The sequence below is a fragment of the Rosa rugosa genome, chromosome 5, assembly GCF_958449725.1.
Source record: "Rosa rugosa chromosome 5, drRosRugo1.1, whole genome shotgun sequence".
Lineage (NCBI taxonomy): Eukaryota > Viridiplantae > Streptophyta > Magnoliopsida > Rosales > Rosaceae > Rosa > Rosa rugosa.
Genome location: NC_084824.1, coordinates 8,127,661 through 8,154,466, shown reverse-complemented (window position 1 = coordinate 8,154,466; position 26,806 = coordinate 8,127,661). Strand labels below are relative to the sequence as shown.

Here is a 26,806-nt window from a genome sequence, read left to right as displayed (position 1 = left end):
TAACATCAATTTCTCATTTTCTTCTTGCTAATCATAGGATAATTTCCCAGTTTGAAATTGTACAGTGATGTTTGGTCCTGTGAAGAAGGGCATGTAGAGAGTTGAATTGAATTAATAGAGTGGTCAATTTGTATGACTTTGTTAGAATATGGCCCATAATATTTAGGCAATCCAGCTTTACATTCAAAGAGTCCAAGATGTGAGGCAGATGATATGGCTCAAATCCCCCTAAAAAAAGTGTCAACTGTCAGCTTTAATACTTCAGTTGCCATATCATCAAGTCAAACATATCATCCTCCTCTATATACAATTCTCAATATTGGCATTATCACCATCACCTTCATTGTCTTTGCCAAAAATTGCAAGCTCCCAAATGAATCATCAAAACATGTTCTTCTTCCCCCCATTCATAAACCTCTATGTTCTCATTTTCTTTCTCTTATCAGAAACCTCATTCGCTGTGGACTTTCACTACCAAAACTGCAGTGTGCCCAAGTCTTGTGGCGGCCAAAACATAAGCTTTCCGTTCTACATCCCAGGCCAGCAAGAAGCCTACTGCGGCTTTCCCGGGTTTCAACTCAACTGCAGTGGTAATGAAGAAGATGGATACCCTACTCTCCAATTGGCCGGAAATGAGTACTTAGTCCACAATATCAGTTACCGAAACCAAACTCTTCTCGTCTCAAACGCTGCTCTTTCGGACTCAACTGATTGTATTCCATTATTCCAAAACTTAACCTTTCCTACTGATCAGTATGACCTTGTTCCGAACCAAAAAGAAATCGTTTTGCTGTATAACTGCAGCTCTGCTTTGGTAGATGAATCGTTTTCGGAGTACAAAATCGGTAGCTGTGATCCAAAGCTGATCAGTAGGACTAGTAGTAGGACTTCAGTTCTGGCGCTGCCTGGGGATCAACACCAACTGTTTGCAAATGTGTCTGACAAGTGTGGAAGAGAAGTGGCGGTAACTCCTGTTGAAGATTATGGCACTAATATTGAGTTGGGTATTGAAGAGGTATTGAGCAGAGGGTTTATGCTCAAATGGTTTGCAAGCAACTGCAGCCGCTGCGAGGACAGTGGAGGCAAGTGTGGCTTCAGTTCCGAGACGTATCATTTCAGCTGTTTCTGCCCAGATAGGCCTCATGCTGGCAGCTGTAAAGGTAAAGGTTAGTCCTTTATGTATCTTCCTTCTTGCTCTTCCTCTGTTTATGAATGTTTTTAGTTCATTGTTAGATAGATTATTGCTGCCATGGAAACTATTACCAGTGATGATAGGGAGGAGTCTAATTCATGCCATACATTTAGGTCGGTTAGTCTAACAAGTAAACCAGGCGGCTGGTTAATAGTGAATTGTCAACTAGCTAGCTAACAAGTGCATAATTAAGGAGAAGAAACCAAAGAAAATATTCATAAGAATTGAGAATCAATATAAGATTTTTAATATATAAGAGGTTAGATTAGAAGTGATAGTATTAGAGGTTAAGTAGTCCTATTTCAAGATTAGCAGGAAGTGCATCAATTTGAGATAAGGACCACTTTGAGATACAAAAAAGATGTGGATGGATCCCATTGTAGGTAGGCGTTTACTATTAGTGCACCTAGCTAGTGGTGTTGGTACCTCATGCTTTCAATTTTTGTTCAACCTTTTGGTTTCTATGGCACACGTAGTGAGCCTTTTGTAGATCACAGAATGATGAAAGTTGGTAACCAAAACCCCACATTCCACAGTTTCCACTAGTATGCAGTCACATCACCTTATCAGATAATTTTCAGAGAATTACTAAAGCAAATCTTGTTCAAGGAAGAAAAGTCATTTTATGGAGCAAGAAGATTAGAGTTTAAACCTACTGCTATATGACACATTCAATGCCACTTGAACCACCAATCTGCTGGTCATTCCTTACCAGCCATTCTTGACCGGCCAAACCCCTGCGAACTATCTCTGCCAGTTGTATTTTTGATCCCTATTAGGCGTGACTGTATCTTTTACCTAGAGACTTCTGAAAATTAAACCAGCTTCGCCGATATTTTATCCCATAAAGTTTGAGATACTGGAACTGGAAAGTAGTAGAAGATTTTCCATTTTTCTTAGAATCAAAGTAATTTGATGATGAATTCTTACCCCATTTGGCAATTGGAGTTCATGATGAGTTCCGATGCCTTTCTGCTGGTTAAATGCAGAGAGACCGAGTCATAAGAAATCTGAGTGCCATTGACCCACGGTGCACTAACTTCAAGTCTTCCTTGTGTTTAAAACTTCAAAGGCTTTTAGAAATGTGTAATGGGAATGATGACCCTTATTAGATTGAATTAGAAATGCAAAGTTGTTTTATCTTGACATTTATACAGTGACAAAACTGAAAGAAAAATATTTTGAGTTTCGGTGGTCAAAGACTATATGATCTTTGAACTATATTTTTAGTTTCGAGATCACCTAAAAGCTTCACCTATGTCGACAAGAGAAGGTGGACTCATGTCAAGTTAAGAGTTGGGGCACAATACATTAGTGAAGACAACAGTTGAGTAATGTCCTGCTGTATTAAGCTAGTATAGGACTTATAAGGTAGTCGGATATGGTTAGTATAAAGTATATAAAGCTTCTGCCTTGACTCAGTAACAAGCACCTACGTAGCAAGTTCGTCTAGAATGAAACTGTATAATTTTGATTAGCTAAGGGTTGCCAGCAACCAAATCATGTTCCTGATACTCTTCAACTCTGACCAATCCAAATTAGATCGTTGGATTGCTAATGTCTTCAAACTGCAGTTTGATTTTTTAAACTATAATCAATTTCTGATAGTAAGTTAGTGAAGGAAGTATGAGGTTTTCCGAGACTAAACGCACTAGAGATCGAGCTCATGAAATCATGCCTCTCTAGAATGTTGGTTGCAGAGTTGTAACATTTGAGTAAGTGAAACAAATTAGGATAAAAGATTGGCCGGGAGTCTTCAGTTTTGGATATGCTACAAGGTCAATTTTTCTAACAAGCCTTCTGTCTTTAGTCTCATCTTGAGTGATTACATTTTGCCTTTTTCAAGAACCAGCAAAGGCTTTTAAACCTTTCGTTCATCTAGTAGACGATTCGTTCCGTTTAGCTTCAAACCAGAAAAGGGAAGATATCTCCATTGGATTGAAGAAGCCCCAGGCAAGAGGGCAATAAAGAAATGACAAATGGTTTTCTTCATCTATGACTAACACCACCCTTATGAACACGTTTTCCTCTAAACTCTCCTACTTGCACCATCAAAACCGCCAGAGCATGACAATTGGGCAAGGTTCACATTTGTATTACGTTTTTCTAATGCAACTGCTGATATTCTTCTTTCTTGTAATATGGGAAATGATAGTGACCACAATTATTTGACATTTCCTTTTGGTATCAGAAACTTCTTTCTCAAACTCCCTGTGCCTCTTCTCCTTGCACCCAATAGGAGTGTATTTAATAGTGTTAAGGAGTATTACAATTCAGAGAGTCAGAAACTATTAAATTAACTCATTAGGTATGACACACAGCAAACAATGACTAATCTAATGATTTTTTATTTTAGAATTTCAAATACTCCAAAACATTATAAATTTTTTCCAAAACCAACAGTATCAAATATGAGTTTATTTACTTTATTATGAGTAAGACTTATGTTAGCATACCCTGAAGTGACCGTTACAACCAGAATCGATCGCGATGATTTTCACGGCTTGTTCACACAAATAAATACCCAAAAGAGCCCCAAAGCATGGTTCACGTCTGCCGTAATATGAGTGGTTCGGAGGAGTTGCAACTTGTAAGGGTTTTCTTTCTTAAGGCCATGATTTCATTTTGAATAATATCTCGGTTCGAAGAGTCAAGGAGTCAGTCAAGTCTTCCTGGTGCCCTGGGTCAATGGGGAAGTTGGCAAGGAAACTCACTCATGCAAAGGCTTTAAGGCTTTAAGCCAGCCAATCAGCAGTTTTTGTCAAGCTTTTCAGAGGTGGTTGCCCACATCTTGCTCTTCTTTCTTCCTTGTTCCAAGTCTTCCGATCTGATTCCTAAGTCAACTAGCGTGTTAAACAGAGCACTCTTACTCAATATATTGTGAAGAAAGAATGGAAGTTAGTAAGTAATATATTCAACAGTCTGTTCTGAATTAGAGAAATAGGTGTTTTTCTTTTAGTGATAGTTTGTTCTAGGATCAACCGGAAGTTCTTGGATGGCTACCGTGGCTGTGTTTGTTTTCTCTGTCTTCACTCATCTTTTGCTTCTTTACTCCGCTGAGAGTTGTCCACCCTCCTTCTGTAATAAGAGAGTAGGTAGTATCTTCTTCCCCTTTAAAAACATAAGAGAGAGTCCTGAATGCGGATTGTACACTATCAACTGTTCTGACTTCCTTAATCCGAAGATCCAACTCAAAGATGGAGGATACTGGTTTCAATTTGAAAGCATTACTCAATCAAGTTCTGTTTTTATCAATGACAGCAAGCTTCAGGAGCGCATAAGTTCCGTTTTAATCAATGACAGCAAGCTTCAGGAGCGCATAGAGCGCTTAAAAGAAGATACCTGTGATGATGATGTTTTCAGTGATTTAAGTCTTCCCAACTCTCCTCCTATCGTCCATGTACACGCACACAACCTTACCCTGTTCAGATGCAACAACACCCAGGCGAAAACTCCTTACAAGGATCGAACCTATTTCTGCAGGAGTGTAAATCATATTTACTATACCATATCAAATGATAGTTTAAATTGCTCAGCCATTCAGATTCCCATATCTCCACATCCCCGTCCCGTTGTCTTTTCTTCTGCATTGACTGCTAAATTCTCCCTTCATGTACATTTTAACGAAGAATGTGATCAGTGCTATACTACCGGACGTAATTGCTTGGATGACAATGGAGAATGGAAGTGTGCCCCCCCACAAGAAGATAAATGTTGGAATCAGAAAGGGAAAGGCAAATGTGCCAAAGCAGGTAAATGCATCGAAATCCTGCAATTACATCACCGGTTGTCTTGTTCTGTCGTGCGTGCCATACTCCAATTCCTTTCCTCCAGCGATATTCTTGAGAAAATAGGAAGCAATCTGTTGTAGGGACTATTTGTAGGCAAACTTTATCTTGTTATTGTGGAATGTTTATCTATGCCACTTCAATCTTCTCTGCTTTACCTAACAACAGCTTTTGCTATTTTGCAGGAAATCGTAAGGGTTTGAAGCTAGGACTTGGTAAGATAGATCTCTTCAATTAAATATCAAATTTATCTGGGTAGCATCAAGTAACAAGTGTTTGAAACATGCAAACCAAATCATTCCCAAGTGCCTCAACAGAGGAGTACTTTCTTAAGCATATCATAGAATGAACACGCTTTGAATAACTCAAAATTTCTTGCACTGACAGTAGTCCACTTTTCATGCCTCCTTTCTTCAGCCCTTATGTTCTTAAACACGTTGGAGAAATAAATTGAATCCTTACCTAGGCTTCAAAATATACCTTTCATCAAATTCAATTTTTTCGTCCAAGTAACCTTTGATGTAGACTACTGTTTAAACTGATTTATTGTAGTCCATGCAGTCCTTTGGTTTTAAAGCTTGACCTTTTTCACCCGTATGCAATAGGAATTGGACTTGGAGGTGCAGCACTCCTAGGAGTCCTTGCAGCATGCTTGTTTCTTTTCAGGCGTCACAAAAAAAAGCTCGCTTCTTCAAACGTACTTTCCAGGAACATTTCTTCTCAGCCCTACTCAAAATCAGACCTAGAAGGGGGCAATGCCTACTTTGGTGTTTCGGTCTTCACTTACGAGGAACTTGAAGAATCCACTAATCATTTTGACGGTGAAAAAGAGCTTGGAGATGGAGGTTTTGGAACTGTCTACTATGGTAAGATGACATTCTGTGTTTGTCTTGTTTAGAACAAAATACTGTATCAGCTGCATTAGGCAATTAAAGAGATGAATGAAGTTTAATACTATCTGCATTATCTTACTGAAAGGCCTTCTAATGCATTTAATTTAGGCAAACTCAAAGATGGCCGAGAAGTTGCAGTCAAGCGTTTATATGAGCACAATTATAAACGTGTGGAACAGTTTATGAATGAAATTGAAATTCTCACCCGTCTGCGCCACAAAAACCTAGTCTCCCTCTATGGTTGCACCTCACGCCGCAGTCGTGAACTAATCCTTGTCTATGAATACATTCCCAATGGCACTGTTGCTGATCATCTGCATGGTGACTTAGCAGAACGTGGTTTACTCACATGGCCTATTCGTATGAGCATTGCCATAGAAACTGCCAATGCACTGTCTTACCTCCATGTTTCTGATATTGTGCATCGTGATGTGAAGACTACCAACATTCTTCTTGATAACAACTTCTGTGTTAAAGTTGCGGATTTTGGGCTCTCACGGCTTTTTCCCCTTGATGTCACTCATGTCTCTACTGCTCCACAAGGGACCCCTGGTTATGTTGACCCAGAGTATCACCAATGTTACCAGCTAACTAGTAAGAGTGATGTTTATAGTTTTGGGGTTGTCCTAATTGAGCTGATATCATCTCTGCCAGCAGTTGATATAACTAGGCATAGGCAAGAGATCAATTTGTCTAACATAGCCATAAACAAGATTCAAAGAGGTTTATACAGTGAGCTGGTAGATTCATGTCTTGGGTTTGAGTCGGATCATGAAGTTAAAAGGATGACAATTGCAGTGGCAGAGTTGGCTTTCCAATGTTTGCAGCAGGACAATGATGCAAGACCTACCATGTCTGAGGTTTTGGAAACTTTGCAGATGATTGAAAGTGGAAAAGATGTTCCAGAGAATTTGAAGGAGGACTTTGGTGATGTTGAGATGAGAAAGAGTATACAGCCACCACCTTCACCAGAATGTGATGAACTTCAGTTGTTGAAGAACATGAGGCCACCATTTTCACCGATTTCCGTGACCCAAAACTGGCCTAGCACTAGGTCCGATACACCTAATGCCAGTTGCTGATTTCTTTTGAACTCCCATATAAATGATATGAATGTATATCTCAGATTCAATTAGATGGGTTATATATGATTTCTACTCATCTACTTGGTTTTTGACTAATAGGTAAACATATCCAATTAGGCACATCACTGCTAGGTAAAGGCATGAGGGAATGTATATATTAAATGGAGTTATTGTCATTATGTTCATATTTTGCATAAATATCACACCATGATTTCCCATTTATATGTCCTGGGGTTTTGGCTTTGACTTTGAATACATACTTGTGGTTCCTCTAATATTAATCAACTAAGCTTTTGTCCTCTTAAACCGTATGATAGTGAAAGGTGATAATGTTTGAATCACTCTTTGATTGAACATAGTCTGATTAGTCTCTTCCAGAATTGGACTTTTCAATAAGTTTTTGGTCAGAAGAGAATTAATTGAATAATTGCTAGGTATTGTGAGGACAATGACAACACTGTAGTTCATGAATCTCTAGTATAAACTCAGAACTAGAGATTGGAATCTGGCTATAGAAGCAGAGGCTAGCTTATATCAATGGACAATGAAGTCTTATATCATTGTTTGAAGAGTCAAGACCTGAGGTCTATCTGGTACTAGTCAATGTTGAAGATGAGGAGGAAACTACCTCAGCCAATTAAAGTTCCAAGTCTTCCATTACCAATTTCCAAGTCAACTAAGCTAGCGTGTTACGAAATTTACTTACCAACATCTTAAGAGAAAACACTTCTTCAACAGTTTTGTTGTGCTTGTTGTTCAGCCGGGAATTCTTGGATGGCTCCTTTCACTTTGTTTATTTCATTTCTTCTCACTACTCTTGCTGTTCTTCACTCTGCTAAAGCAGAGAGAAACTACACACGTTGTCCACCCTACTTGTGTAACGGTGGCAACATCTCTTTCCCCTTCAAATATTGGGCACATCCTCGTGAATGCGGATTGTATTCTGTTGATTGTTCTGAAGCCTTTTCAAGGATCCAACTCAAAGAGGGAGGATACTGGCATGAATTTTCAAGCATCTCTGAGTCGAATAATATTTCGATCATCATCAACAAAGAGCTTCAGCAGCGCTTAGAAAGAATTCATTGCGATGATAAAAGCTTCGACGATTTAAGTCTTCCCAGCCCTTCTCCAATATCTAATGTGTCCACCACATCCAATCTGACCCTGTTAAAATGCAGTAACGACCTGGAGAAAACTCATGGGGATCTTAAACTCGGCTGCAGCAGTGCTTCCCATACTAATTATTATATTTGTCCCAATTATATACCCAGACTTCCTCCACCGTGTCCAGTTGTTCACCTCCCCCGTCTTCCGGGTTGGAATCCTTTGAATCAACCTCACTCTGACCTCACTGTTAACTTCACCGTTCAAGTGACAGTATCCGAAAAATGTTCTGAATGCTATGATAAAGGAGGCATATGCCTGGCAGACGAGAGAGAATCCAATTGTTCAGTCGCACTAAAAGGTATATCCATCTGAATATAGGTACACAAAATTGGTTGCCAAACATGAACCTTTGTTCTTTCTCTGCCATGCCTTGATGCAATTCCGTTGCTTCAAGGAATATGACTCTGAGAAAACAAATGCAGTTTGTTGAAAACTTTTTGAATCAAAGATGCAAAAACACATACATAAACTCGAAAGAGTTTTCAAATGATTGTCGTCTTGTTTTTGTTGAACTAGGCCATTGTCTTCTTTTCTTTAGCTAACAACATTTTACTTCTTATTGCAGAAGAAAACAAGCGGCTGAAGCTAGGACTAGGTAAGAGCAATATCTCTTCAATTGAAATCTATTTGATTGAACTCAATTATTTTTACAGTATAATATTCACATCATGATATGAACAAGCTTTGAATAACACCATAGTTCTTTCCAATACAAATTGTCACTGGAACTTGTAACTGAGCATATTCTCGTCCCCAAATCCCTGGCTAAAGGTTTTAGACACATCTTTTGTAAGCTTTTGCCACTGGCCGGGAGGCTGTTAGATATAGTAAATACTGTGAGTATGAAATCTAGCCTTTTCCCAGTCCTAGATCAAACTCAACTGTCTCTTTCAAGCAACCAGTGGAATAAACTATTTTTCAAGTGTATGTTACTCCATTCTTTAGTCCTCTGGTTACAAGTTGATCTCCCTCATCTGTAATTCTGTATGCTTTAGGTATCGGACTTGGAGTACCAACACTTCTTGCAGCATGCTTCTTTATTGTGTGGTGTTACAGACAAAAATGTGCTTCTTTAAACTTGGTATCATCAAGGAACATTTCAAATTCAGACCCAGAAGGGCGCAGTGTCTCCTTTGGTGTTTCAGTCTTCACCTACAAAGAACTTGAGGAAGCAACTAATCATTTTGATAGTGAAAAAGAAATTGGAGATGGAGGTTTTGGAATTGTATACCATGGTAAGAGCAAGCATTCTATGTTTCTGCTGATTTCTTTTTCTTTAAGCTACATTAGGCAAGTAAATTTAACACCATGTGCAGCAGCTTACCGTTTTGGTCCATCTGATTTAGGCAAACTTAAAGATGGCCGAGAAGTTGCAGTCAAGCGATTATACGATCACAATTACAGACGTGCAGAACAATTTATGAATGAAATTGAGATTCTTACCCATCTGCGCCACAAAAATTTAGTCACCCTGTATGGATGTACTTCACGCCACAGCCGTGATCTCCTTCTTGTATACGAGTACATTGCCAATGGCACTGTTGCTGATCATCTCCATGGAGACCGAGCTGCCACAGGCTCGCTCTCGTGGCCTATTCGCATGAGCATTGCCAAAGAAACTGCAAGCGCATTGCGTTACCTACATGCTTCTGATATAGTACACCGAGATGTGAAGACTACCAACATTCTCCTGGACGAAAACTTCTGTGTAAAAGTTGCGGATTTTGGGATCTCTCGCCTCTTCCCCCTTAATGCCACTCATGTCTCAACTGCTCCGCAGGGGACCCCTGGTTATGTTGATCCAGAGTATCACGAATGCTACCAGCTAACTCTCAAGAGTGATGTTTATAGTTTTGGGGTTGTTCTCATTGAGCTTATATCATCTTTACCAGCGATTGATATAACAAGGCATAGGGATGAAATCAATCTGTCTAACATAGCAATAAACAAGATTCAAAATGGCTTATACTGTGAGCTGGTGGATTCACGTCTTGGTTTTGAGTCGGACCCTGAAGTTAAAAGGATGACAATTGCAGTAGCAGACTTGGCTTTTCAATGTCTTCGGCAGGATAGGGATGCAAGGCCTAACATGTGGGAGGTTTTGGAGGCTTTGGAGAAGACCGAAAGCAGGAGCAATGTACCAAAGAATCTAAACCCAGCATTCTGTGATGCAGGGACGGGAGAGAGTATCCAGCCATCTCCTTCACCAGATTGTGACCGGATTGGGTCGTTGAAGAGCACAAAGGCACAATCTTCACCAAATTCCGTGATGGAAAAATGGTCTAGCACTAGGTCTACCACACCTAATGCCAGTGCCTGATACTTTTCAAACTTGAAACTTTCCATCAGTCTACACATTTGCAGATTCAAGTAGATAGAATTATAATGTAGTTGCTATTTTCTTTTTTCTCCTTTTTATGTTAAACAAATATAATCAATTGTTATTTGTGTTCATACTTCATAGTTTGCATATATTTATGATCATGGTGTCCCATTATAGATCTCCTTGCAGTTTGGCTTGGAGTGTTTCTGACAGAAACACTGGTCCGCCTTAAAATATTTATCATTTAAGTTTTGGACCTGTATGATATTGAAAGGATTTGTATTTATACTCTTTATATTGAGGTACTCTTTCATTGAACATTTCTCTCTCTTTTAAAATTGGATGTTAATAGAGACGGACCCCAACGCCAAGTCTTCAAAGCCGGCCGAACAACAGTGTTATCAAAGCATTGAACCCAGAACAAAGTCTTCATCATCTCAACCTATAGTACCTAGTCTTCCATTTCCAATTTCCAAGTTAACAGAGAACTTGCTCAATATTTTGTGAACAATTCAAACTGCTAGCTAGTAAATGATCCAACACTCTGGTTCTGAATCATAAAGTTTCCGTTTCCTGTTGCTTTGTTCTGGTTGTTCAGCTGGAAAGTTTGGATGGCTCCGGTGGCTTTGTTCATGTACTCTGTTCTCAGTCATCTTCTAGTTCTTCACTACGTCGAGGGGATGAAGAAGTGTCCATCCTACTACTGTAATGAAATGGTAGGCTATATTCATTTCCCTTTCAAAAATAGTTCACATCCTCCTGAATGCGGGCTGTACACAGTCGATTGCTCCAACCCTTCGAGTCCGAAGATCCAACTGAGAGAGGGAGGATACTGGCATGACTTTGATAGCATTTCTCAAACAAATTCGGTTCATATCAACGACAAAGAGCTAGTGAAGCCCTTGCCAATAGATTACTGCAATGATGAAATTCTCGATGATTTGAGTCTTCCAAGCCCTTCTCCACTCTTTGATCTGTTGTTCACCAACAATCTGACCCTGTTCAAATGCAACACCTCCCTGAAACCTCATGCAGATCTTACCTTTGGCTGCCTCAATGCTAAGCATACTTACTATACGTTATACAATAAAAGTACACCAAGTCCACCACCACCATGTTCAATCACTCAGATTCCCACACTTTCCAATCAATCTACTCTTTTACCATTGACTACTGTGTTCTCGCTTCAAGTGCAAGTAACCAGAGATTGTTACCAATGTTACGAAAAAAGAAAAGGCAGATGCCTGGTTGTCAACGGAAAATTTAAATGTTCCAAAGGAGGTATATATATATATAGGAGTAGATGTTCATAAATTAGATGCTTGCCAAGTTTACATGACATGCTGTTTTCTCTCTGTTTTCTCCCTTTCATCCTGTCATCCATTTCCTGTGCTTCAACGCTATAACTCTCTCTAAAGATTCTAGATAGTTGCGAATTATCTTGCTTTTTCTGAAGGTCAATTCCATGCGATCTTTGCTTTAGCTAACAACAATTATTTTTGCAAATTTATGGTACAGGAAAAACCTTGGGATTGAAGCTTGGATTAGGTAAGATCGATATCTATAATCTCCTGAAGCTATGACATCATTGACATGTAGCGCATGGAAATCAAATCATTAGTGCCTCAATAGAGGATTAAATTTACTTATTTCTTGCAATGACAGTAATCAATTTCTCTTTAAGGTCTAGGTATTGGAATTGGAGTTGCTGCACTTCTTGTAGGAGGCTTGTCTATTCTGCTGGGAAAAAAACAAAAGCGTGTTTCTTTAAACTTCCTTTCAAGGAACTCAAACTCAGACCTAGAAGGGGACAGCGCCTACTTTGGTGTTTCGGTCTTTGCCTACAGTGAACTTGACGAAGCCACTAATCATTTTGATAGCAAAAAGGAACTTGGAGATGGAGGTTTTGGAACTGTATACCATGGTAAGTGTTGAAAATTCTGTGTTTTTGTTATCAAAGCAAAAAACAAGAAGCTTTATCTATGTTAGAGGATTACAGAGGAGACAAATGTTTCTTTGTATCTGCAGCAGCTTACTTAACGGCCTTTCTTTCATCCATCTAATTTAGGCAAACTCAAAGATGGCCGAGAAGTTGCAGTCAAGCGCTTACATGAGCACAACTACAAACGTGAGGAACAGTTTATGAATGAAATTGAAATTATAACCCGCCTGCACCACAAAAATTTAGTTACCCTTTATGGCTGCACTTCACGCCGCAGCCGTGAGCTCCTCCTTGTGTATGAATACATTCCCAATGGCACTGTTTCTGATCATCTCCATGGTGACCTAGCACATCGTGGTTTACTCACTTGGCCTATTCATATGAGCATTGCCATAGAAACTGCCAATGCATTGTCTTACCTCCATGCTTCTGATATCCTTCATCGTGATGTGAAGACAAGCAACATTCTCCTTGATAACAATTTGTGCGTAAAAGTTGCAGATTTTGGGCTCTCCCGGATTTTCCCCCTTGACATCACTCATGTCTCAACTGCTCCACAAGGGACCCCTGGTTATGTTGACCCACAGTATCATCATTGTTACCAGCTAACTAGTAAGAGTGATGTTTATAGTTTTGGGGTTGTACTCATTGAGCTTATAACGTCTATGCCAGCAGTTGATATAACTAGGCAGCGGGATGAGATCAATTTATCTAACTTAGCCGTAAACAAGATTCGAAAAGGATTATATAATGAGCTGTTAGATTCATCTCTTGGGTTTGAGTCAGATAATGAAGTTAAAAGGATGACAATTGCAGTAGCAGAGTTGGCATTTCAATGTTTGCAGCAGGACAACAACATGAGGCCTACCATATGTGAAGTTTTGGAGACTTTGAAGAGAATTGAAAGCATAAACAATGTTACAGAGAGTTTAAGGGGGGCATTTGAAGATGCTGGGATAAGAAGTCTACAGCCACCACCCTCACCTAAATCCGCGACCCAATAATGGCCTAGCACTGTGTCTACTGCATCTAATACAAGTCACTGATTTCTTTCTCATTCTATTAAATTTCCTCATAAATGATATGACTAGCAAGTATCTAGATGGGTTAAAGTTGTGTTCACTCTTTTACTGATAGAAAGAATACATCCAATTAGACATACCAGTTCTAGGTAAAAGGCTTGAGGGAATGTACATATCAAATGCACAGTCAATGTTAATATTCTGATAAATGTCACGTTACTACCATTTCCACTTTGCAAGTGTACTAATATGCTTTAGTTTTTTTATTCACTAGTCAACTAAGTAACGTGTTTTACAGAGAACTTACTCAATATTACTATGCAGAATAAAAAGAGGAAGAAAATAATTCAAAAGTACCTGGTTTGGGGCTAGAGATGTATATATTTTCTTTTTGCTTTGCTTTGTTCTGGACGTTCGGCTGGGAATATTTTGATGGCTCCTGTGGCTTTATCTTCTATGTTCTCAGTCATCTTGTGGTTCTTTACTCTTCTGAAGAAGAGAAAAACAACACACATTGTCCAGCCTACTTCTGTAATGACATCGTAGGCAGACTCCAGTTCCCCTCTAAAATTAGTACACATCCTCCTGAATGCGGGTTGTGTACACTGTTGATTGTTCTGATCACTCTCATCCAAAGATGCAACTCAAAGAGGGGGATACAGGTATGAATTTGAAAGCATCAGTCAATTAAATTTGATTTCTATCAATGACAAAGAGCATCAGGAGCACTTACAAAAAGATCCCTGTAATGATAAGGTTTTTGATTATTTGAGTCTTCCAGCAGCCCTTCTCCAATCTCTCGTGTATCCACACACAATCTGAACCTGTTCAAATGCGATAACATCATGGACACAACTTATAGAGATTTTGGTCATCGGCTGCAGCAATGATTTCCATACCTACTATGTTTTATCTAATAACAGTTTATCGATTTATCAATACCCCATCCCAGTGTTCAATCCTGCAACTCCCCATAATTAAAAATGAGAGTTAAAAAAAAATCTCTCAACTTTGTTTCCAATTTGACCGCTATGTTCTCCCTTCAAGTGCAAGAAACTCTAGAATATAGGCAATGTTACCATAGAGGAGGAAAATGCAAGAATGCAAAGGGAGAACTTACATGTCTTGTCACACCAAAAGGGTATCCATTCAAATATATGTACACAAAATCGGAGGCTGGATTTCTTGACATGACATGCTGTTTTTCTCGTTGGTGCCATATCCAACCCCAGTCTTCCAAGATAATGTATAACTCTTAGGAAAAGGGCAGAAATTTGCATTAAACAGTACAAATTCACATACACATACAAAAAAATAATAATAATAATAAAAAATAAAGAAAGATTTTATATCTTATTGTTATGTAATATCTTTTTTGTGTTGTGCAATGCCACTTCAATTTTCTTTGCTTGGGCTAACAACATTTACCTTCGCAAATTATGTTGCAGGAGATAACTTGGGGTTGAAGCTAGGACGAGGTAAGATCAATATATCTTCAATTAAATATCTGAATGCTCATAAAGGACTAGTATTTTGAACAAATGCAAACCAAACCACTCCCCGTTGCCTCAACAGCGGATTAATTTTCTAAGCAGATCATGAACGAGTTTATAATTTTGAATATCACCATAGTCTTGAAATGAGAGGTCCTTTTCTTCATTGCCTCAGTTCCAGATGTTGGCCCTTCTTTGCATAAACACATTGGGGGAATCAAATCGGGCTCCTCATTGAGGCTTTAAAAATAAGTTGGATCAAATTTTCTCTTTTAGGTTCTTAAGCTCTTAACTGTTTCAAAATTCCTTGCAATTCTTTGGTTAGAAGTTGATTTAGGTACTGGAATTGGAGTTGCTATTTTTTGCAGGATATGCTTAGTTATTCTGCTGCACTACAAACAGAAACGTGTTTCTTCAAACATCGTCTCCAAGAAACTCAGCCCTACTCAAATTCAGACCTAGAATTGAAGGAGTGGTGTAAATAATCTCATCCCAGTCCTGAGCACCTGATAATCAAGAGTTTGTGTGGAATATATGCAATATTCACATACATTTTCAGGTTTATTGTCTTTCAAAACTCTATATAGTATGTATAACATAAGCCAAGTGTTGGATTATGTCTTTTTGGATTCCTAATTGCTAGAATTTGGCTCGTCAGTATAATTCATGCATCAATCTTTAAAGGGCAGTTGCAGCCCTTGAGAATTTCCATTAGTGTGTGAAGAATGAGTTGACTTGAGTGATGGAAGACACCTTCAATGTGATGCCGACTCCCCTTCAGAAATAGTACACGCCGTCCTGAACCCGGTTTCCCTTCAACAGATGGCAAAGAGACTGGATGGTTGAACAACATGAGGCCACCACCGTGATTAAATTTCATGACCTGAGTTGCCAGAGGCTGATTTTTTATTTTTCTGTTCCATTCCTATTAGATTTCAATATGAATATATATTTCAGAGCCAATTAGATGGTTTAAAGTTATATTCTACTCACCTACTTCATCTATTGCTAAAAGGAAAAACCTAAATTAGTTAAGCATACCAATTCTGGCTAAAGACTTGAAGGAATGTACATATTAAACAGAGCCATTGATAATAACGCTCATATTGTGTGTATATATTTCAGATTATAATGGCCCATTTAGATCTCCTTGTGTTTTGTCTTCTAGCATTGTCTTCTTCTTTCTGTTTCAACTTTCAACTGATAATCTTTTAAAGTTTTTGGATTTTTATGATATGGTTTAACGCCTCCTCCGGCCAAAAATAATAGAAAAGAGAAACTATTAAAGGTTCTAGAATAATCTCTCTGTATACAGTAAAACTACTCTTTCATTAAACTATAAACATTAAAGAGAAACCATCTAATTGTTTCGTATAATGTTATTAATGTTTATAGTTTTGGTGAAAAATGAAGGGGTAATGACAACAATGTAGTTCAAGAATTTTGGGTTCAGACTCTAATCTATAGACTACTGGAATCTAGAGGAGGATGCAGGCTAGCTAGCACACCTCACTGGACAATCAAGTCATATTATATCTTCATCTGCAAATAATGGTTACAACTGACTTTTCAATTGTCTCCCAGTCAAAGAATGAGGTGTGTGTGCCTCTTTTTCAGAACCCCACAGATTCTAGATCAACCAAATTTGGAATTTACTTTGGAAAATGAACCCCCTCTCTCACTCTCTTTTTACCACCTCAAAATCCTTTCTTTTGAAATTTGGTGAAAAAGAGAGAAAACCAAATCACTATTGAGCCTGGGAGTGTATAAAAAAGATGAAACCACTTCCCAACATATCCTTTCCTCCATTTCACAAGCCATCAATTGCCTCCCTCATGCAATCATTCTACTAATTTAAATTCAAATCCCAGCAAAATCCCCATGTAAAAATTTTCTATCTTTTCTGAGCCCTCTCTATATATATATAATCATCACATGTAGAGATGGCAGTTTGCAGCGGCAACAAACCTCAAAAGATGGCGACTTTGCACAAGTTCAAGCTCCTAGCTCTGCACTGCGGGGCGGCCCAAAGCCCAACGCGGAGCCCAAGAACGAGCCCGTTGATCCAGCTCCCTCGCCGGAAACCCAGCCTGCTGATGCTTCTTAGCCGGAGCGGGAGCCGGCGATCGACGAGACGACAGGACCAGCCGGTGCCTGTGCAGCCGCCGCCGGAGAGGAGGAACAGCCTGAAGGAGCTGTTTGTGTCGTCCCCGCCTTTTGAAGAGAGTGAGAAAATAGAGAAGCGGCGAGAGTTTGGGTTGGTAGTGGTTGCCGGTGGAGTTGGACCGGGTTCGCCTAGACCGGGGTGGACCGGTTTCCGGTACAAGTCGTTGTTGAGGAGGGCTTGGCGTCCTGTGTTGGTTACTATTCCTGAGTAAAAAAAAAAAAAAAAAAAAATTTTAACTACGATATGTATAATGTAGAAGTTGTTTTTATCTGATGGTTTCCAACTTTCAGTGATTAGTAGTCCAGAAATATTTTTGTTAACCACAATCCTTGTCTCAAAGTAAAGTTTTCTTCTTGACATCTCGGCGGTGCTTTGGTTACGTTCGGTTTAATCATGTTCTTTGTGAAGCTAATTTCTTGACGGAAATCTTGGTCATGGTAGAGTGCTGGAGTCCTGCGGGAGAAGCTGGCCGTGATGTTAGGTTTGATCCTTGGTGTAGGCTACCCTAAATGCTTTGTCTTGTAATTTGTTTTTCTTCATGAGCAAAAATAAAAAATGCAAAATGAAATGTAATGTCATGTAAGAATCAATGAAAATCCAAGTTTGTGTCATCCATGGAGCATTGTCAATTTTTTTTTTTTCTGAGATGCCTTGCAAAAGTTAAAGTGGCTTTGGAAGGTTGGACCAGAACCATGGATGCTGAGAAAGCACTCTAATACATGTGCTAAAGTAACTAGTGTTTTCTTGGGGAAAAGGCAAAGGATAATAGGCATATGCTTCTGCTTCATCCACCACCAAAGCTCAAGCTTTGGCGTCTGATAAAAAGCACAACTTTCGAAAATTCTTGTCTTGCAATAATGCCCCAATAATTCAATATATGAGAGGATGGCATTCATACTCCAAACATGGCAAAATCCCATCTTGGAGCTTAAAATTTGTAACAAAAGATAATAGACTGCAAGCCTTCAAGTGAGATTCTTGATCATCAAATAAATGCTATAATCTGTACTAACTTCAAAGAAGAGCTTCAAATAACTACTTGGATGCCTAATGAGATGATGTGCCATTTCTTCGGAAGGCAAATCATATTTTTCTTTCTTCAAATGCAATTACATTTATCTACTGTATTTTAATTTCATTATTACAAGAAAAAATTTCTTTAACCAAAATCTGAGTTCCAAAAGGCACAACAAGTCGATCAGTGGCTTGCTGTTAGTTTCCAACTGGAATTGTACCCCCCTTACTTGATTGGGTTTGTAGTTGCCGCAAAGAAGTCTTATCATCATCTCCCACATTGCCTCTATCTCCCTGCTGAGGTTTGTCGTGGCCATCAGATTTTGGGGGGTCTCGTGAGTGCTCCTTTTCTGGAAGAACAACCCTTCGCAAGAACCTATCTATCATCTCGTAACTGGTAAATGTAATAACAGCAGAAGGTGTTGTTCTTATTAAATTTGTAGCACAGCCGTTATAGAAACCAGGAAAGCCTTCCTTTCGGAACACCTTCTTAATACAATCAATAACCCCTGCATACTTGGGTTGAATATGTCTAGCCTGCCCTTGCTCTTGAAGCCTGGAACGTATGACCTGGAAATAATTTGATTTAGACAGGGCAACAAAGAAAAGAAAAGCATATGACAGAGAAAGAGAAAGAAACAGGATTCTCAACTAGTAACCGTCCAAGATATAATGCATTTTAATGAAGAAAATCTAATTGAACATACCTCGTGAGGGTAAGTTATTACAGAAGCCAATATTTTTGATATTGACGAGGCAATGGCAACTCTCCCGGGCTTTAACTTATCAACAGTTGTGTTATCTGAAAATTTAGTTTCATACAATCAACACTATATAGTAAAAGAAAACACTGAGAATTCCTTTAATACAAACAGCAAAAAGTAAACATATCACAGTACCCTCTTTTGCCATGAACGATTTTATCTTTTCATAAGCAGGAAACTGAATTGCAACATGACTTATCCCAGCCAAAGAAGGTATGATCCCACTGTTCCAAACCACACACAACAAAAAGCGTATCATCAACTGAAACGACAAGGATAAAAGTTCCATCCAATCAATTGATGTAGAAACCACACTTTCATAATTAATACAACTTAAGTGGGTCACTTATAGTGATTTTGAAAAAAAAAAAAAAAAAGAGAGAGAATTTTGATTAGTAATTGATCAACACTAAGACACATACAGGATATTCTGTATCCACATGCTATTATGTAAAATAAGAAAAATAACCTATATAAACCTCGCACCCCTTCCTCAGTTGCTATCCTTGTGAAAGCAGATCTCATGCTTTTGTATGGAACCACACCAGGCCTCATTCCTTGTGTCTAGATGAAGATAACCAAGAAAAACATATTAATGTCAAAAAAGACTGGTCAAATTTATAAAACTAACCAGAGTGGAGTTCTTGAATTTCTAAAACCATGAAGAAGTTAATCCCAAGCTATCAATATCTAATCATATGGATGATAGAAATTAGCCTAGTCAACATGAACCCCTAAAATTACTGGATGCCCACACATTCCTTGGAAATCTATAAGCACTGTAGGACTATCTCTAGTGAACTGCATGGATCTTCAATTCAACATATACCAAAGAAGACTTTGCTAGAAGAAGGCTAGAGAACCTAGCAAAAACCACAGGCTTTGCAAGCAAAGCCAAATGTGTGTGTGTTGTCAAACTAATAATCTTTTTTAAAAACCCTTTACATATATAAATTTTCTTTCTTTTAACGCTTGATGTCAAGAGTATGATAGTTACACAGTTGTGTACCTTCAATAAAAAGCAAAAGCATAGTTTCCACCAATATATATACTTTGTCCCAAACAAGACCAAACAAAATGATAGAAAAGTAGAAGGCCCTAATGAGTGGCTGGAAGTTAGGTGGATATTGAGAGAGTTTGTAGTGATAGATTTTGGTGCTTTCTATGATATAGTTCTATTCGTTTCATGTTCAATTTCAAAAAAAAAAAAAAACATAAAATACCTATAATATATAGAGGCTAGCAAACTTCGGCTCATAATGAAACAAAATAAAATAAAAATGTTTACTTCAAAGCAAAAATTTTAAGTTGGACCATATTTAACTCATATGTCGTCGCATCCAAATCCCAGGAACCATGCTTCTATGGTACAAAATATATGCCTGCTTGGCCAATGCATCCATCTTAGACTGATATTGGATTAACTTTGATCCTCTGAAATCCCACCCATTTCCAGTTAAAAGGCCTGGTTTAGGTTCTTCAGTGAGACTGCAACACAACGAAGCATTTTCTATTGCTAACAGAAACAAACTCCAGTAACTAGATTTAACTGGAGCTACAAAGCGCTGAATACAGAACACGGACACATGCTTGAAACGGCATGACTGATAGGTGGACACAGACAACTCCATTAAGTTATTACAATGAGTAGCCATAGAATGAGCATGCAGCCTAGCGGAGATGAAAGGGAATCAGAGATGCCCTGATTATATATGTTCTAGTTATCACTTTTGAATGTATCAGAAACATAAGATCATTACTCACACACACAAAAATTCCAATTATTTCACTTCAAATGAATTACAAGCATAAGAACAGGAAACTTACTTGCAGTCTTGTCTTAACAACCCACAATGGATTTGTTGAAATGGCTGTGGCAGCCCCAGCCCCAGCAGCAGCTATCATATTTTCACCAATTGAGAGTTCCCCACCATCCTCTACATCATGACAACGTAGAATGTTTGAAACGAACTACTAAATATAGTCTCCCGAGCTCATAACCAAACCACCATTATGTACTACATAAGAATTCATAGAAGTACAAACAAAAATTCAAGTAAGCGAATCAACACCAACCATGTGTCTGGAGTAGACCTTTGAGTTGTTCATAAACTGTGAAATACACCTACATATGAAACAGAGTACAGATGATATAAGAAAAACATTTGCATGTGACAGTGAAAATGATATAAAGTAAGACAATTTGTCCCCATAAACAAGGCAGCAAAAGTAACACTCACTGCCCAATTCGGAAGCAGCGCAAGAATTGTTGGTGAAAGGCCACGATACATCCCCCTAACACCCTCTGTCTTTAATATGTTCTGCAGGCTCGTGACAATGATACTGCCTGAGCATAACAGTCATTCATCAGTAACCGTACCAATAAACCCTATGCACAATGCAGTATGACCCATTTACCACATATAAAGAGAAACTTCAAGTCTATCAATCCAATGTAATGAGCCAAAAGTAATACTTCCACAGTTCCACAGTTCAAACAAGACATACTTTTTCCTTAAATTGGTGGTAATACTTAAGAGTACAGAAATTGAAACTGTAGTCTAAACACAATTCCAATGCATTACGAAGTAAATCTGGGACTGTTAAAAATCGAAACTTGCACCTAATTCAGTAACTTATTGAACCCAGAATTACCTCTTTGACCAGTAGGCATGCCGTGGACCTGTAATCTCGTCTTGATGACATCCAAAGGGCAGACGAACGTAGCCGCCATGGAACCTGAAAAAGATCAAATTTTTCAATCTCAAAACAATTCAGAAACGAAGAGAATTTGATTAAATTCCGAAATGCGCGGAAACCCTAGAAATTGAGGAGGAGCTGACCAGCAGAGGCGCCGGCAACGGCGTGGCAGATGACATCTCTGCCAGCCTGGTGTTCGGAATGGTGGGCCGCCTCGACGCCCATCTTGGAAATCCCTAAGCTGGGGGTTCAAACCAAGGTGATTTTCATGGATAGTGTATCAGATAGAGATAGATAGATAGAGATGGGTGTGTGTATATATAGAGGTAGCTCGGGGCTTGGTGGAGTTGGGTGCGTTACATTTGAATTGGGGGAGTCAGGTGCAGTGTGTTTGGGGTTGGAGACTATGAATCAAAACACCTGACTCTCTGCCTGCGTCGTGTTTGAAGGGTTTGGGCGGTGAATAAAGACGAAGAAGAGGAAGAAGCTCCGAATTGGAAATGGCCCAATTGGGGAAATATCAGGAAAGGGCTACTTCCTTTCTCAGATGGTTTTACAGACTTGCTTGGCAAATTTCTTCTTTTATTTTTTAGTCTCAATAAAAAAAACAAATTTGTGTGTGAAAATCATGCATTGAATAACGGATAAATGGATAGATCAGTATTAAAAATTTAGAAACCGAAAAAATACGTAGTGAGCAACGAGCAAATGAATTGATCAGTAATAATTTATTTTTGATGTTTTGACCCAGACGAATAAACGAGGCAAAAAGAGAAATTGCATTTGTTACATTTTTTTCTCTCTCTTATTACTTGGAGTTTTAGATGTTGGGACTGCTCCTTTAGGCAGAATTGATTTTGATTTGTTAGTTTTCATGATGTAAGCCAATAATTGGTTTCATCACTGAAACAAATTCTTGTGTTATAGTGACATTGGTTTGCTTGACAAAGACATGGTTTTAGGCTTGAATACCAATTTATGAAAAAAATTGAGACCTAAATTTTAGGTGAGACTTCAATATCATTGTTTGTTCCTTTTTAATGATAGATTCTTTGCAGCCACCAAAGTTGTTGTTCTTTCCCTGACCACAGAAAATAAATGGGAACAAAAAAATCTGATTCCTTTTCCTAGTAAAATTTGGGCCACCTGCCTGAAACTTCTTTATGCTTTCAAGGCCCAAAGTTCTTAAACTTGGTAGGCTACCTCATCAACTGTCTTCTGGCCCTATTGGTGGTTTGTACAAATACAATCACGACATTTTGGTAGAATTATGTGAAGTTGATCGACAATAGCAAAGCTTTGCATGTATGCCAATAACATTAGTAGCACGGGTACATGGCGGTCCGGAACTATACAATAAATTATCAAAACTTTGTGAGATCTCCTCATTGTGCCCTTCTAGGTTCTCCCTTACAAGAGTACAACTTATACTTTATAAATATATATATCATACATATTTATAGTTCGTGTAAGATCAATGCTGAGGTTGTGATGAAGAGAAGACTCACAAGTTTTTGGAATTGGGTTGGGCTTGGATAAGATCAGATATAGGCTTGGGCCTTGGGGGGACCGAGGGTCAAAAATTTGGGCTGGGTTGAAGTGGCCAACAAAAAGTAAAACAAATAAGGAGATCTCTAGTTTGTACTATTCAGCAGGATAATGAATCTTAATTGCCGGGCCCAATAAGTGGTTAGCTGTCCGATGAAAGTGGCAGGTGGGCCAAACATTCCACGTGTTGCAGGACCCGTTATCCCAGCTCAAAAGTCAAAACACACAAAAGACTTTGTTTTTTTTTTCCTAATTTCCTTGCCTTGAAAGTTCATAGCTGAAAGCAAGAAAAGGAATAGACAATAATATGTGAATGTGATGATGGATCCAAGGACCAAGGCATCTGATTTGTACGGGGATTATTACTGAATTCTCAGAAATCTCAATTTGGTCAGAAGTTGTTGAACATGTACTCACTAACGATGCTAATTTTTTTTTTTTTTTTTTTTGGAAATGCTATTGATGCTAAGTTAGAACATGTGATATAATTACGTGTCTTTATTCTACGAGAATGTCTTGTATCAGGTTGACTGATTACTGAACTAATTTTGCCAACGACTTATATTTTTAAACAAAATAAATGAGCTAATCACCATTAGAGAGTGTCATTAAATAATGAAAAAAAAAAAAGCGACATCAAATTAAATCAGACGATAATCTTTGCTGATGAAAAGTACGTGCGGAGATTGTCTTAGTTTTTGTTTGAATTAATGAATTGTCATCACACATTTTATATAATTTGAATTGGAAATAACATTTGCCATTTTAATAATTTCATCCGAAAAGACCGTGTGAGTTTTTTTTTTTTTTTTTTTTGAAAGGAGATGTCATCTAAGTTTTGTTTAATTTAAATTGATAAAAACTTTGGAGATGTTATGGCGAGATAGAAGAAGTTTATATATCCATCAATATGATATCCTATTATCCTTGGTCGACTCCCATGAAGATGTAAAAACACGAACTTGGGGCTGTTGATGAGAATGAGTTGACATAAGGCAGACACAACACATGATAACGAGTTGCCATTTTGCTGTTATCTTTGCTCAATTTCCATGCAGATCCTCCGTCCTATTAAATCTTCCACCAGACTATTCTTCTTCCAACTACAAACATCCCCATCTGCACTGAACTCTGTGTGGACGAATTGAATGGCACTTCCATTATCATCACAATTTGCTAATGTACGTCGTAATCCATACCATCCCCAGACAGAGCCGCTTTCATATTCATACTGATATTGATCCATATATATTCCGCATTCTAAATATCTTGGCAGCTAGCTAGAGGAATAAATTAAGCAAACCCTAAAAAATGATACCAAATCACTGACATATCTTACATGAGATAATTTGCTTTACTGGGGAGTAGTTTAATTCCTTGAGCTTGCTGCAACACATGCAGGGTTTCAGCTTTGTTCATCCCAGACAAATATATATTTGACACTTAGACCAGCTAGCTAGCTAGCTAGCTATCTGCGGGCAATGGGGATCGAGTTTGGTTGCTGGACGAAGGATTTTCTATAATGGTCTAGAGCATTGATGCTATCCGTTCGAGTTCACTCCGATTATCGATCCCCTCGATATACTTCTATACTCGTTGATCGATCGAGTCTAATGGTTTGTATGGGAGGAACATCATTTTTTGCAGATCATTTTCTATCTCGGTTTGGTTTTGATCCAAACCTATCCGTTTTTCTCGCTAAAAATCATGGAGCCAATGTTAACACTAATTATATGGGACATAGGATACCCGGCCAGTCACCCATTTTTATAATTGGGATTTGTGGAATAGCCCCATGAGGGCTACAACCCCCTGCCCTGCTTATAGTATTTTGGGTAACTTCATTATTACACAACCACATGCTGTTGCACCTAATCACTCAATTAACTATCACTTTATCTGAGAGATTAATCAACAAACGCTCAGTCTCAGATAATTAGGACAAATCTAATTAACAAGTGAAACTACATAAGGACACTGGTATACATATCCATTTTGTTTCTATTTCATTGTTTTTGTGCTTATATTCATAATATAAGTAGGAGGGACAAAAACCCTTTTCCATGGAAGATCAAGAAAAGCCAATAATCAGCCCCATTGATAACATTAAAATTTTAGTTTGAAGACCAAAACCCTAACATCAAACGCAAAATATGCTACTTTGATCAAACCAACTAGTCAACTACCAAGGTGGGGGTAATAGTCGTTCCGATGCGAATTAGTGATCAAACTAATCTGACTATAATATTTCGATATCTAATTTCTCACATAGTATGCCGATAACTTATTGAAAGTGCGCCGATCAAAGCAATTGGTAGACTCGATATTGTATGATGCAGGGCTTAGATATGATAGTGGTTTCATGATATGAGTATTCATGTCGTTTCTATCAAAATTTCTTAAAACCACAATTGTGCAAATAATATTAATTGACTTGGTTAAAAACTCAGTACTCAATACAACTCAATGACGAATCGTTCTGGTCGGAATGATCAATCAATCAATCGACTAAAACCGATGATTTGATTATTTCCAACCCCTAGTCCCGAACCATTTCACTTCTCATCGGTCAAAAATGAGAAACTACACCATATAACAACACCAAAAAAGTCAAACATTTGTTAAAACGAATAGGGGCAACTAATCCTGATAATGAACTGAAAAGGAAAGATAATGCGTATTGCGCCACAGGATAAGAGAAGGTGGTCCTATAAGCATCACCGTCAGTATTGACTGGGGAGTGTATGGGAACCACCGAAAGCCCCCACAGCAGGAGAAAAGCTAGCCTACAGTCGCAGCACTAGGATTCAACCCAGAACATAGAACGTGCGCACTGTGCCGCGTGTCCACATCATTGGCCCTCACAGAAACACATGCACGATTGCCAGGAACGTTTCAGCTTTTCGCCACAAAGTTTTTGAATCCCGGTCAGATGCCACTTGGCAACCCTGCACTCCACTGCACCGGAACCTCTCCCGTGAGCTTGCTTCAACTTCAGGGTCTTCTCAGCTCGTATGTTTTTTGGGGTTGCTAATGTTAACAAACACAAAAATAAATTTGGCGAAGAAAAAAATTAAATAGATTGCATGAAAAGCTTGGGATTTTGCTTTAATATAACAATCAGAAAAAAAAAAAAAAAAGAATAGAAAAGTGAGCCGTGGCAATTAAGAAAGCCCTTAATCATTTCTAAACTCTAAAAAATAACTACAATAAGTCTGAATTTGATATTCATAGAAATAGAGTGTTTGAGGAGATGGACTCAGAACTGTCATTTTAGGTGCAATTACTTTTATTTGATTTTTGTATTAAGTGATTTGGAGTTGATAAGTTAGTGTTCCCAAGCATGCAAGAAGTAGTAGTTTGCTAATGAAATAATTCAGTTCTAAAATGCACCAATATACAGGACAAAAATTCTAAATATATAACCTCAAACAAAGCAAAACTCAAAAGAAATATTCACTATGAAAAGAACAACTTATTAATCTAAAAGCTATCTTAAAATTTCAAATGTGATGATTTTAAAGCTTAGAAAAATTACCGAGATTTAATTTATTGATCATTTTTTTTTCTTTATAAATAAATTTTCATGTTCAAATCTCTCTTGTCTTAAATATTAAAATAAATCGCGCAGAGAATGTCAAAAACTATAATAAAAACAAATAGGCCATAATTTGTCATTTTGTCATTGGAAGAAAAAGAAATCGATCA

General features: G+C 38.2%; 4 protein-coding genes across 7 annotated transcripts; 3 read left to right on the top strand and 1 right to left on the bottom strand.

The window, feature by feature from the left end:
* The first annotated feature begins 323 nt into the window (after positions 1-323).
* Positions 324-7,143, top strand: LOC133708298 (LEAF RUST 10 DISEASE-RESISTANCE LOCUS RECEPTOR-LIKE PROTEIN KINASE-like 1.2). 3 transcript variants are annotated; one of them, XM_062133767.1, is made up of 4 exons: positions 324-1,160; positions 5,166-5,195; positions 5,586-5,846; positions 5,982-7,143. In XM_062133767.1, exons 1-4 carry the CDS (start codon positions 374-376, stop codon positions 6,953-6,955), a joined length of 2,052 nt encoding a protein of 683 aa, XP_061989751.1. In that variant the 5' UTR covers positions 324-373; the 3' UTR covers positions 6,956-7,143. The 3 variants fall into 3 exon arrangements, with proteins under 3 accessions (XP_061989751.1, XP_061989750.1, XP_061989752.1); XM_062133766.1 differs by having other exon boundaries at positions 324-1,166; XM_062133768.1 differs by lacking the exon at positions 324-1,160 and adding an exon at positions 3,736-4,944.
* A 166-nt stretch (positions 7,144-7,309) lies between these two features.
* On the top strand, positions 7,310-10,586 carry LOC133708300 (LEAF RUST 10 DISEASE-RESISTANCE LOCUS RECEPTOR-LIKE PROTEIN KINASE-like 1.1). Its single transcript, XM_062133769.1, has 4 exons — positions 7,310-8,423; positions 8,691-8,720; positions 9,121-9,360; positions 9,472-10,586. Exons 1-4 carry the CDS (start codon positions 7,733-7,735, stop codon positions 10,443-10,445), a joined length of 1,935 nt encoding a protein of 644 aa, XP_061989753.1. The 5' UTR covers positions 7,310-7,732; the 3' UTR covers positions 10,446-10,586.
* Positions 10,587-10,749: 163 nt separating this feature from the next.
* On the top strand, positions 10,750-13,692 carry LOC133708301 (LEAF RUST 10 DISEASE-RESISTANCE LOCUS RECEPTOR-LIKE PROTEIN KINASE-like 1.1). 2 transcript variants are annotated; one of them, XM_062133771.1, is made up of 4 exons: positions 10,750-11,729; positions 11,967-11,996; positions 12,139-12,372; positions 12,517-13,692. In XM_062133771.1, the coding sequence occupies exons 1-4, from the start codon at positions 11,060-11,062 to the stop codon at positions 13,392-13,394; spliced, it is 1,812 nt and encodes a 603-aa protein (XP_061989755.1). In that variant the 5' UTR covers positions 10,750-11,059; the 3' UTR covers positions 13,395-13,692. The 2 variants fall into 2 exon arrangements, with proteins under 2 accessions (XP_061989755.1, XP_061989754.1); XM_062133770.1 differs by having other exon boundaries at positions 12,133-12,372.
* Positions 13,693-18,036: 4,344 nt separating this feature from the next.
* LOC133709633 (nicotinamide adenine dinucleotide transporter 2, mitochondrial) lies at positions 18,037-22,310 on the bottom strand. The gene is made up of 9 exons (XM_062135440.1): positions 21,694-22,310; positions 21,506-21,589; positions 21,091-21,197; positions 20,927-20,975; positions 20,678-20,787; positions 19,320-19,414; positions 18,986-19,074; positions 18,794-18,888; positions 18,037-18,656 (listed from the first exon to the last, which is right to left on the bottom strand). Exons 1-9 carry the CDS (start codon positions 21,773-21,775, stop codon positions 18,285-18,287), a joined length of 1,083 nt encoding a protein of 360 aa, XP_061991424.1. The 5' UTR covers positions 21,776-22,310; the 3' UTR covers positions 18,037-18,284.
* Between the last annotated feature and the right edge of the window lie 4,496 nt (positions 22,311-26,806).